Source organism: Takifugu flavidus, chromosome 16 (genome assembly GCF_003711565.1).
Source record: "Takifugu flavidus isolate HTHZ2018 chromosome 16, ASM371156v2, whole genome shotgun sequence".
Lineage (NCBI taxonomy): Eukaryota > Metazoa > Chordata > Actinopteri > Tetraodontiformes > Tetraodontidae > Takifugu > Takifugu flavidus.
Window position 1 is genome coordinate 3,147,013 of NC_079535.1, and position 11,956 is coordinate 3,158,968.

Sequence of the window (11,956 nt, forward strand, 5' to 3'; positions counted from 1 at the left end):
GGGGCGGGGGGGACGAGGCTGGACTTCTCTCTGGTTTCAACTGGAAGAGCCTCAGCCTAACAGTTCCAGCGACACTCCGAAAGGCCCCGGACGCACGAATTTAGCCCCCAATTATTGACTTTTCTTATCCGACAGACGTGTTCACAAAAAAGCAGCGCAGGCATTCCAAAAAAATGCGTTTTATTGGATACACGTGTGCGCGTACATGCGTTTTAATTTTGCGCAATTGCGCAGACAAACAGTCACGCAGGATTAGGTGGTTTTCGTGGCATTTTGCGGTAGATTTTAATATTTGCGCGTCCATTAAACCTCAGGTTGTCCGTCGCGCTGCTGCCACCTTGTGTACCAACAGGTTCCATTTTTAATTCAACCACAATTCTTCACTTAGTACCTCGGAATAAGATATAAAAATGACGATACATCAACAAGCGCCAACAATTATATGTTCATAGATGCCTTTTGACTTTCATTTGTCCACAAATGAGATGATATAAGTGACAGTTTAGATAATGGCAGATCCTGATATGTCGATCTTCTGCATCATAGTGGATACATACACAAGTAAATATGAGCACAACCTGTGTTGAGATGCTCATAAATTCGATGGTAAACTGCCCGAAACAATAAAACACACACACCAACTACATTTTGGTGTGTGCAACTTCCTTCATCCACACTTCTGTATTTATATTTCACTCACAGTTCATCGTTAAAATTCATTGATAAATGATTTTTTTGGAGTATATCTGCTAAAATGAGAGAAATCCCATATATAAAAAAGTCGATATATATTTTATTTTAGATGTGGTCACCGTGTAGCGCGACCAAGGCTCTTTTTACGTGGCGTGAGTGAGATTAAGGCTTGAGATTGGGAATTAAAGGACAGCGGTGATGAGGTAGTGGCTCAAATCTCTGCTTCGCTTCTCTTCCTACAGGGCGAAGCGACTCTCCACCTCATCCGCGATCATTTCAGCAATGGCGAGCGAGGAGGTGGCCGCCGGCGAGGGGGCGTTGCGCACGTGGAGCACCCGGCTGCCGACCTCCCCGACGCCGCCGTCGAAGACGAAGTCGTCCACCAGGTTTCCGGCGCGGTCGAGCGCCTGAGCTCGGACCCCCGACGGACCCCTGCGGAGGAGACAACGGCGGAGGGATTAATCACCTGGAATTCTGTCCTCCCAAATTAACGTTCCCATTAAAAACAGCGTTCCCATAACAGGCAAAGACGCGACGCCTCACCTGAGGACGTCGCTGGGTGAGATTTCAGGAATGTACTTCTGCAGGAGTTTGACCTGCGCGCTGGTGAAAATCCCTCGATACATCTCTCCGATCCCGTAGGCGACGTTCCTGAGGACCAGCTTCTGGAGGCCCCTGGATTAAAAGGAGGCGAGACGTCAGCGGCGGCCTTCAGACAGCCGCTCACAGAGGAGAAGCCTCGGGTACCTGAAGGACATCGCGTCGGCGAAGTCCCGCACGTTGAAGTCGTAGACTCTGTAACCCTCCCTTTTGAAGGCCAGGACGGCGTTGGGGCCGAGCCAAACGCTCCCATCCATCCTCGGGGTGAAATGGACTCCGAGGAACGGGAATCGCGGGTCAGGAACCTGGGTGTGAAAGGGAAGGAGCGGGCGTGTTAATTATGACGTGCGTCTGCTGCACGGATGATGAGTCCCATCTAAAATAACACTGGTGGGCGGAGCCTATGCTTTAACCTCATCCTACCGCCAGACTCAGAAAACAGGGTTAAAAATGCATCAGATCTGTTCTTCCTGTTTGAATTGTGAGTGTTTAGACCCTGACAATCATCAGCAATCCAGGTTTTTAGCTAGAAACAGTGATTTCACCCACGGGGTAGATGTTTCCTTTGACCAGATAATGTTTCTCCGGCTTCAGGACCAGATAGTCTCCTCTGAAGGGGACGATTCTCGGCTCCCGGCTGCACCCGGAAATCTGTGAGAGGCGGTCCGAGTACAGGCCTCCACACGTCAGGACGTACCGGCACCGCACCTTGTTGCCCTGTTGATACAAGCAGAGCCCGTGAGATCACGCCAAACAGGTGAACACAAGCTGCCATTTTTACCTTCTTGTCTCTGATTTCAATCGGATATTTCATTCCTGCAGGTTTAAAAAACGGGACGCATTTCAAAGGGGGCTTCAAATGTGCTGTTAATAGATGTAATGAGGCATTCGTTACCTTCGGCGCTCCCGGCCGGACTCTCGTTGGACCCGGATATGTCGTTGACCTCACAGTCCGTCACCACCTCGCCGCCGGCCTCCACGAAGTCTTTGCCGTACTGGAGCGCCACCACCCTCCAGTCCACGATGCCAGTGTAGGGGGAGTCCAAGGCCATTATTCCCTGTAAGGACGAGAGGATTTAGGCTCCCGCAGCCGCCCTCGTCTCCGCCCAGCATCCCGGCCCCTCACCCTGCAGTACGGCTCGCGCTCTCGGATCTCCTTGGCGTCGATGATGCTGAGGTCGCGGACGTTGTTCTGCATGCCGCGCTCGTACAGCGCTTTCAGCCGGGGGATCTCCTCCTGCTCCACGGCCACGATGAGCTGCGGGTGCGGAGACACGCGGATCAGTGGCGGCAGAAACCGGAACACCAAGCACATCATTCACTGGAAGTCCGTATTCTGGGCCTGAGTCGGACCTTTCCACATCTCTTGTAAGGGAGTCCTTTCTTGTCGCAGTACTCGTAGGCTAAAGTGGCTCCTCGCACACACAGACGGGCCTTCAGGGAGCCGGGCGTGTAGTAGATCCCGCTGTGAATGACTCCGCTGTTGTGGCCACTCTGGTGCACAGCTGCCCAGTGACAGAGAAGTTGGACATCAGAACATATAAAACACTCAGTATTTAAAAGCCTGGCTGAAAGAAAGGACTCAAATAGAGCTGAGGGTACTGAGTGTACGGGTTATTTATGTTCAAACAGCAGAAGAAGAACTGAAACATCCAACCCTTGGCTGGCGGAGGCTAATAAGAAGAATCATCAAGCTCCGTCTCCAGCAGCATCACAGAAAATGGATCCATTCAGCCATAAAGTTGCTACACTTTCACTGTCTAGACGTGTGGTTTTAATGACAGTCTCAACATTTTGTTGCTGCTCCCTCCTCAAACATCTCGAACCCACCGAGCTCCTTTTCCTTCTCCAGCAGGATGAAGCTGAGCGACGGGTGCCGCAGGAGGAGCTCCCTGGCCGTGGCCAGACCCACGATGCCGCCTCCCACCACCGCCACATCGTATGTGCTGAAACGCAGGTCAAAGGTCAGGTTACACGCTGTCAACAAATGAAGACGTTCGCCTGATAACGGCCACATCGATGTGTTGCAAAACGCTGCGAGTACAACAGAAAAATGCAGGTCGGCGGGTCAACGTCCTGCTGGTCACGGCTGCAACTGCTGGACCTTTGGGATGGATCTATATTTTAAAAAAATGACCAGCGTCAGCACCCACAGGCCACTTCTGTCTAAAGAGAACAAAAACCTCCATTTTAGCATGTAAGCGACCGCCGATTGTTCTCTTGTGGGCGGAGTCAGAGGCCAAAGAAGCATATCCAGAACATCAAATCACATGAGGGTCTGCGCGGGAATCGAAGCGCCCCGTTTTCAAACCAGGAAGAATATTTGGAATTCTTTGGCACTGAACCCTGGTTCGACATCTAGAAGGCGTAGTTAAATAAGGCAGACGCGGGGAGGAACCGATATATTCACAGCTTATCTGGAGCATCTGTAACTAAAGGGACCACTTGAGCAAATGTCCCAGAGAAAGGCAGCTCCACCCAACGGGGACAACAGGAGCCAATCTGTCCCTTATATAATCCAATTAGGAACGAAGAGAAATGTGATTCACTCCTCACTATCAATGATGTGATCTTAAAACGCTTAGATGTCAGGGGAGGCTGGGGAGGAAGTGTTATGTAAGGCCTCACCCCCCACACATGGCTCCTCATTCCTTACGGTGCCAAAACTCAACTGCTGGACAGATGGGCCGAAAGACATAAACTTACTATAGTTGTTCTAAACGCACAGATTATAGGTTTGCTCAAGAGGTCTGCCGTCTTCTGCACAATTTAAAGATATTTGTTCAGATGAGTTAAAACATTCGTGTTACAGGCTACAGCAGTACTTTACAGCATATTTACATTTGTGTCTTCCATTTTTTGGGGAACTTTTACTACCCAAAAAACCTGTTTTCGTTTTAAAAAAAAAAGTCTAGTTGCAGCCCTGCTAGGAACTTAATGGCTTTAATGTGAAACACATGTGGACTGCATGCATCTCCAGAGGTGCATTATAGAGCCAGACAGTTTAAAAACAAACAACAAAAGAATAATTACTTCCTTTATGTATAAAAATATGTCTACAAGTCCCTTGTGCACAAATCTGGAACGGCACATGCATAATTGTGGACATGTAAATATTTTGCGTGGGCAAAATATGAAGCGGGTCGTGCACCAAGTGCAGGTGAAATGTGGATCTGCTCGTGTGTCCTTGGCGACGTCTGGCCTCGATTAAAAAGTTCCTTCTCGCACTTGGACGCGACTTTGGTCTCTGCCCTTCGCCTGTCTTTGTCTGTCTGGTGCAGAAAATGACAGTTCTGGGAAGTTCCCTCAGCCAGCGCCACGGAAGTTAGCGGTAGCCTCTTAAGGTCGCTCCTACCTGTGCAGCTGCCTGCTCGGGGAGGCCTTCAGCAGTCTGGGCTGCGCTGGCCCGGCAGCCCGGAAACACGCTCCGCTCAGCGTCCGGATCATTGCGGTTACTGGGCCGACTGCATCGTGCAACTGTCACAAAATCTTGCCGACTTCTGTTTGCTTTTCCTCCTCCCGGTGACTCTCCGTAAGCCCACTCCCCGTCCACGGACGGACCCGACGTCCAATGGAAGCGCGATGAGGCGTTCGGCCAATCACGAGGCACGTTGCCTCTGACGTCATCACGCCGCGCCCGACAACAATGGCCGTCCCCGGAATGTAAACAGGTCGCTTCGATGACCGGGGAGAATCCTGCTTTAACCCAGCGTGTCAATGGAATTGCATCCTTAAAATATACAAGCATTTAAGGATATATCTATTTTATTTTTGCGCAGGTATGAGATATTTATTTTCGGCAGTGACGTCAGCTGTGGGTTCGAGGGGGTGGAACAGGAGACACTTCTGGGGTTGGCTCAACGCAGTCTTCAACAAGTGAGAGCTCGCTGTTATTATTCTTAAATGTGGGATAAGGACGCGCTTCTAAGCGTCCAGATTACGCCGCATTACGTCGTGCTGATGCTGGTGTTGCTGGTTTGTCAGGGTGGACTATGAGAGGATCAAAGCTGTGGGCCCTGACCGAGCTGCCTCAGAGTGGCTGCTGAGATGTGGGGCCAAAGTCAAGTTTCAAGGGTTTGAACGATTTCATCACGACTACAACGGGCTGCCCGTTGGCCCCCTGGGCAAATACAAGATCCAGGCTATTGATGCAACTGAGTCGTGCATCATGTACAGAGGATTTGACTATTTAGGTCAGTGACCCATCTGGCAAATGTGTCATTTTTTGTGTGGATTCTTCTATTTTCTTCCAACAGATTTTAATACTTTTCTTGGCTCGGTCTCACGAGGGATTTCTGCCCGTGCCACGAAGCCGCAGATCATCCTAAACCTCTCTTCTTCTCCTTTCTGCTCATTTGCTGCCAGATGGTTTAAAACATGTGGAGGAGATCAAGTTTAACAAGTGTATCTACATCGAGGACGCGTGTCTGGAGAGGTTGAGCTCCGTCGAGAGTCTCCAGGAGAGCGTGGTCACCATGGAGGTGGTGTCGTGTGGGAACGTCACAGATAAAGGCATCATCGCGCTGCACCGGCTCAGGTCAGTTCAGTGGCTGAACGGCTGATTCTGTGATCCAGACGGTCAGGAACAGTCACTGTCTGTGTATCCCACGCAGGAACCTGGAGAACCTGTTCCTCAGCGACCTCCCGGGGATCACCGACAAGCAGACGATGGTCACGCGGCTGCAGACGGCGCTGCCACGGCTGGACGTGTCGCTGGACCTGGACTGACTGGTTTTCAGTTAAACTGCCTGAATGACCATTCCAGCATGTTTCATCCTTCACCTAAATGTTCAATTAAGATCTTTGTTCAATAAAAGAGTGTGAAAACAACAAGTTATCGTTGCAGCATTTCCCCAATCCTTAGTATATATGATACTGTTCATAATATAGCTGAGGGAAAAGGAAATTTCATCATGAATATAAATCTTTTTGATTAATTGTGAGTAAAATAAGGACAAATTCCAAAAGAAACAAACTTAGTTAATAGCAGAAAAAGGAAATCAAGTCAGTTACGCCTCAGATTATAAACTCTTGGTAGAATAAAGTGTTTATTACAGTTTCAGCATATATGTGAGCACAACGGGACATTTTTACATCTGTTCTCCAAAGACAAATTTGGCATTTGTGCGATATTGGAAAGTTATTAGCACCATAGTTCCATAGTTCGGTGGAATTGTTTACATTGTGATGCTAATGAATATTTTCAGACAAAACCGTCAACCGTTATTAAAACTTAGTGACTATCTCACACTGGAGTCACTGGCTAAAACACGGGACTCCTCCAGAGTCCGCCGTCGTACAAAAACTACGTTTGGCAACCCAGGCGAGGCACTACGTGATGGCGCGACCTCCGGTCCCGTACGAGCAGAGCGACGCTTCACTCTTTGTCTTTGTGCATCTACAGGAAATCTACAAGACCTACTGGGATTACTGGGAACACGGGGACCAGCGTGGCTGCGCGTTGGCGAACAGTGCATAGACTGAACCAGTGGTCCATCCTCCTGGGCTGGAGATCCTGAGCGGAGCAGAAAATTCCTCACGTTCGGCTTTAGATGTTGGGGAGGTGGTAGTTGAACTTCCGCAGGTTGTAGTACCTCTTGTTGTCCACAGCGGGGAAGATGCTGCTGCTGGTCAGCTGGGGGAGATACTGGGAACAAAGGGAAAAGGGTCAGGAACGGCTGGGATAACTGTGGAGGGTAAACTTTAGGAGTATTGAGGAGTGTTTGATGGATGCGTGCTCACCCCTGTTATAGAAACAGGGGTAGTTGTGTGGCTTCTGGAGGTAATACTGTTGAATATCGTGTGTGACAGCAGGTTATTTTACCCCGGGAGGATGGTGTTTCCGAGGGAAGCGCGTCCTCCTGCTGCGGTCCTGCTCCCGAGAGCTGCTCTCGCTCTTTTCCCTCAGGCTGTCGAAGTACGGGTGCAGCAACAGCTGCTCGCAGGTCAGCCGCTCTGACGGGTCCATCCTCAGACAACCCTGAACGTTGGAAACCATGGAAACCGTCAAAACAACAGCAGCCGCAGAACGGTAGCATTTGTACCTCATCCATTTCCATAATCTGGAAATGGATTTTTGTGATCTTTACCTTCATGAGACTCAGAGCCTGGACTGAGACATTTGGATATTTCTGCTCCAGAGGGTCCTGGAGGAAGAAAAGAGAAAAGTTCAACTGTATTTTTGCATAAAACAGCAGCTGAGGATGAGGAGGATGAAGCAGCTGCCCGGTCTCACCATCTCCTGTGGTTCTGGGATTGAGACGCCACAGAAGAACTGGTTGTTGCTGAAGACCTGCTGATGCCGAGGGATCAGATCTCCTGCCGACGACAACATAAAACAACAAATCATTCCGCCTTCATCAGAAATCCACACCTGCCCTCGTTCATCAGAACGGCTGCTCCCACCCAGAGTCTTTCTGATCAGGTACAGCTGGTCCATGTCCGACTTCCCGGGCCACAGCGGGATCCCTGACAGCAGCTCTGCGAACACACAGCCGATGGCCCACACGTCCACCGGAGGACCGTACTGAGTGTCCCCCACCAGCAGCTCGGGGGCCCGATACCAGCGGGTCGCCACATAGTCCGTGTAATAGTCAGATGGTCCAGCTGAGGACGCAGGAAGAGAAGTGTCACGTGTTTCTCAGGAGGGTGGAGTTAGTTTCACCTTCCCCTTTCAAAGAAATATTCAGTCTTTTCAGTTTCAAATTAAAAAGTCGTCTCCAGTGTTATGGAAGTGGGTGTCCAGCAGGGGGCAGTGTCAGGAGGAGCTACATTCTTACTGAGAATCCTGGCAAAGCCGAAGTCGCAGAGTTTGATGACCTGCTGTTTGGTGATGAGAATGTTTTCAGGTTTGACGTCTCGATGGATGCACTGAAGAAAAGACCAGGGAAAATGGAATCATCGCACGGAAAACACCAGATCCTCGAGATGCAGACAGTAAAATCAAGCAGCGGCGCTGTGTTTTCTGGACCAGGCCGCCCTATTAAACGGTGGCCTGGTAGCATTCGTTGTGTCTAGGTGACACATTAACTGCTGGACAGCCGAGGGGGAGGAATTCTTGTTAAAGCAAAAAAAAAAAAGAAAATACAAAGAAGAACTGAGCCATAAAATGAGAGGAGAGCTGGAGGAAGGCAGAGCCGTGAGGAACCCAGAGTCAGAATGAGCCACTTACACTCTGTTTGTGACAGAAGTTGACAGCTTGAAGAGTCTGCCAGGTTATACTCCTGACCAGCGGCTCTGGAACCCTGCAAACCGGACCAGATGCAAAAAGTTATTTTGACTAAATACATCACTGCTGCTAAAACTACCGACTCTTTAAAGATATCAGCGTAAACAGTCCGTTACGACTTTAATTACTGGCAATTAAAAACATTTAACTGGTGGTTTTGTGTCATGTAGCTCATGTAGCATTGAGACGTTCAGGCCTCGATGTTCCACGGTGTCTCTTGTTGTTTAGGGGGAACCGTCGTCGATCGGCGTTGCCAAGGAAATACCGAAAGGAAACTTTGTGAGCAGCAGTTAATAACCGCCTCCACCCCCCCGCCCTCCTCCTCGCCTGTCTTCTTTGTGTGGGAGGCCTCGGACGGCCAAAACACTCCTTGTAAAATGTGGCCGAGGCCGGTCAGCAAAGCCTTCTGGGAGAGCATCACTGTAAACATTCCACAATGAGCGGGGTCAGCGTCCCCGGAGACGAGCGCCGTGCCGGCCCGAGCCCAACAAAGCGGGTGGTGGAGTGTGTGATGGGAGGGAGGCAGAGATAATAGCGAGTACACAGAGGCGGGATTTATGCTCTCTGTATCGCCATTTATCTCCGCTCAGTCCACTGAGCTGTGTACTCACTCCAAGTAATCCAGAAATAGGTACTTTAGAGCATATTTATTCTGATGATTCTATTATGAAGGATAGTTCCCCCCAATAACCAGCATATAAGGAGTTATTCCTTCTTATTTCATTAGCCGTGATTCAGTTTCGCCCTAAACTTGGTTTTTTATGGATTATTTCAATGTTTTGGTTTTGCTTTGTTAGTTTTTCTGCAGACAACCGTCTGGTTTCATCAGCAGCAGCTTTAAAATCAAAGAAAATGGCAAGTTTGCTGCTTCAGGCTGACAAGTGAGGCCGCGGACGTCTCTGAACAAGCGCCGCCATCTTGGATCCAGCGTCTCGCCACGCTGACCTAAACAGAACGGCCGCTTTGAACGTGCGTTTGCCCCGTTGACCCGGTCCACACTCACCCTCTGGGATGGCGGTCCAGCTCGTTGAGGACCGTGTGGTCGCAGTACTCGAACACCAGGTGAAGCTTCCGTTTGCGGCGGAACACCTCGATCAGATTCACCAGGTTGGCGTGTTTCAGTTGCTGCAACCAGGAGAAACAGCAGCGTCTTGGCTCACAGCTTCAGGGTGGCGTATTGTCTGACAGCTAGTCATAAACATGCAGTTGCCCCTGACGACGGGTTCGAATCATGCCATATTTATGAGCCTCTGGTGTCCAGCCCCCCCCCACACACACACACAGCATGACTAATTAACTGACTGATTCATTGTTGCACCTTTGATAGCAAAATAAATCAAGGATCTGGGACGGGGGACTGAAGAGTCAGGAACATCACCCTCGGCAGGATGCTCCTTTTATTGGATTGGTTCACGTCTCAGCCTCTTTTTAAAATGTTGCCCCTTTAAATGACGTTTTTATCAGCTACAAAAGTGCTTCCCGTCCCATCTCCCGCTGTTCGCTCCTGCTGGCTGCACCAAGAGGAGCAACAATGGACAAGGAGCATCAATTAGCCTCCGTCTCCATCGCAGCAGTTTGATTGACAGGAGCTTCTGTTCATACGTGAAAGGTTCAAATGATGTTTAATGTTCAAAATTGTGCCTATTTGTTGCTATTTGAATGTAATTATGTTCTTTTCCAAACTGTAGGTCTCAAAAGTTTATCTTCATAAACCAAAGTTGGGTGTATTGGAGAAAGTGAACCTTCAGCATCCGGATCTCCCTCAGCGCGATCTTTTTGATGATGGGATCGTCTTCGGACTCCACGAACTTCTTGATGGCGACGATCTGGCCCGTGTCTCTGTTCCTGCACTTGAACACAACACCGTAGGAGCCCTCGCCGATCTTCCCAATCTTCTCGTACTTCTCCATCTTCAGGGATCTTTAAGGCGGACTGACAGATACGCGGAGGGTCAGAACAGGTCGATGGGAGGGTCTGATGGAGACAGTCACTGGAAATGTGAGAAATGTGACTAATGCTGGTTTGTTAAATCAGAATTATGAAACAAGCTCTTTCTGCCTTTAACCTCTTGAACATGCAAAGTGTTAAGTAACCTCTTACGTTGCCTCCAGATGATGGATCTAATGTCCTGAAGGCAACAGTACACCCGAGTCTGGACTGTCTACAACTGTCTGACAACCTTCACCGTATTGTATCAGGATGCTGGTTAAGGCGCCCAGCAAGTTGAACAAGCCAATTAAATATTGGGATTTTAGAGCAGGTTTACTTTCCTTGCTGGTCATAAAGGCTTTTTAAAATCAAGATATTTTTTTACATAATTATTTAGTTGTTCCATAAATCAGAAAATATTGCTAGGGTATATATATTTATATATATGTGTGTGTGTGTGTGTGTGTGTGTCAAAGTAAAAGTTATATATATCTAAATGTCTAATATATATGTCTAATCTAAATCTAAGTTTAAATAAATGTAAATTCAAAATAAATAAAATAGACTCATTTATAAAAAGATTTAGAGATAAAATGACAAATAAGAGTAAACCGATATTAAAGGTTTAAAATAATAACAATAGTTCCAACAATCCTCGGAGGCGCATCAGAAAACCGGTTGATCACAAAAAGTTGATTTTTATCACATCCGGTTTATTCAGAATTTAACATTTGGAACTCACCTTCGGGCCAGATGCTCAGTTGTCGGTCAGTCAGAACCAGTCAGTGAGTCTGGAGCTTCCAGCACCAGCAGGGTGGTCCAGCACTCCTCGACTGGCCCCGCAGAGCCGCAATTGGACCAGTTATTCCAGCATGAACAGGGACATCCGCTCTGGCCTTTCAAAATAAAATCCCAAACTCCGCGTCATCGCTAGCTTAGGCAGTCATAAACGACGGCGCTAAAAATGAAGTTTTTATGGGCGTTTTGACTGCATTAAATCTTTTATTTTTTATTTTATTGGGCAAATAAGAGAACAGTTTAATAAGCAGCCCAATTCGGACAACTCAACATTAATTAATGTACGTATAAATTTTAATAAAAGCATTTGAGATACAGCGATTAACCCTTCAGGTTTCTGATTTATTTTGAAGGCGAACTCTGACTTCCTGTGCTGACCAGCTCTGCTGAGCTCTGACGTTACTTTTCCACCCCAGTCCCAATAGGAACCAACTGCACCTTCACTTAAATAAAACCAGTTAAACTAGACTCCTACTGGGTTTGTGACATCCAACAGACTTTGTGTCAGAGACGGTGTGAAAACAGAAGCTGTTTGTTCATTTATGAAGTTAATATCATTAATCTTTACTGAAACTACAGCCAGTAGATGAGTCTGTGCTGCACTGATGATGATGATTTAGTTCTTCCACACTTGGATCCACTTGAGCAAAACCTTCATGCATGACATAATCATGCATGTGACACTGACGCGCTGCACTGAGACCAATT

General features: G+C 48.3%; 4 protein-coding genes and 1 long non-coding RNA gene across 6 annotated transcripts in view; 2 read left to right on the forward strand and 3 right to left on the reverse strand.

Moving 5' to 3' along the window:
* Positions 1-159: 159 nt before the first annotated feature.
* On the reverse strand, positions 160-4,859 carry l2hgdh (L-2-hydroxyglutarate dehydrogenase). Its single transcript, XM_057058644.1, has 10 exons — positions 4,649-4,859; positions 3,124-3,239; positions 2,647-2,798; positions 2,420-2,551; positions 2,189-2,351; positions 2,075-2,109; positions 1,843-2,010; positions 1,441-1,598; positions 1,237-1,368; positions 160-1,125 (listed from the first exon to the last, which is right to left on the reverse strand). The coding sequence occupies exons 1-10, from the start codon at positions 4,738-4,740 to the stop codon at positions 930-932; spliced, it is 1,344 nt and encodes a 447-aa protein (XP_056914624.1). The 5' UTR covers positions 4,741-4,859; the 3' UTR covers positions 160-929.
* Positions 4,860-4,884: 25 nt separating this feature from the next.
* Positions 4,885-6,126, forward strand: dmac2l (distal membrane arm assembly component 2 like). The gene is made up of 4 exons (XM_057058698.1): positions 4,885-5,169; positions 5,278-5,486; positions 5,659-5,830; positions 5,907-6,126. Exons 1-4 carry the CDS (start codon positions 5,075-5,077, stop codon positions 6,019-6,021), a joined length of 591 nt encoding a protein of 196 aa, XP_056914678.1. The 5' UTR covers positions 4,885-5,074; the 3' UTR covers positions 6,022-6,126.
* A 188-nt stretch (positions 6,127-6,314) lies between these two features.
* On the reverse strand, positions 6,315-11,309 carry cdkl1 (cyclin dependent kinase like 1 (CDC2 related kinase)). Of its 2 annotated transcripts, none has more exons than XM_057058662.1 (10): positions 11,193-11,309; positions 10,264-10,495; positions 9,525-9,646; positions 8,465-8,537; positions 8,073-8,163; positions 7,699-7,899; positions 7,529-7,611; positions 7,383-7,439; positions 7,118-7,273; positions 6,315-6,940 (listed from the first exon to the last, which is right to left on the reverse strand). In XM_057058662.1, the coding sequence occupies exons 2-10, from the start codon at positions 10,429-10,431 to the stop codon at positions 6,842-6,844; spliced, it is 1,050 nt and encodes a 349-aa protein (XP_056914642.1). In that variant the 5' UTR covers positions 10,432-10,495; positions 11,193-11,309; the 3' UTR covers positions 6,315-6,841. The 2 variants fall into 2 exon arrangements, with proteins under 2 accessions (XP_056914642.1, XP_056914643.1); XM_057058663.1 differs by having other exon boundaries at positions 10,264-10,453; positions 11,193-11,303.
* LOC130539945 (uncharacterized) lies at positions 10,385-11,716 on the forward strand. Its single transcript, XR_008954255.1, has 2 exons — positions 10,385-10,519; positions 10,633-11,716. It is a non-coding gene; the product is annotated as an uncharacterized LOC130539945 (long non-coding RNA).
* Positions 11,717-11,862: 146 nt separating this feature from the next.
* The window catches only part of nin (ninein (GSK3B interacting protein)), a 48,745-nt gene continuing 48,651 nt past the window's right edge, over positions 11,863-11,956 (reverse strand). The window contains exon 29 of the transcript XR_008954238.1: positions 11,863-11,878. The gene's annotated coding sequence lies outside the window, so the exon portion shown is untranslated. The remainder of the gene's footprint in view (positions 11,879-11,956) is intronic.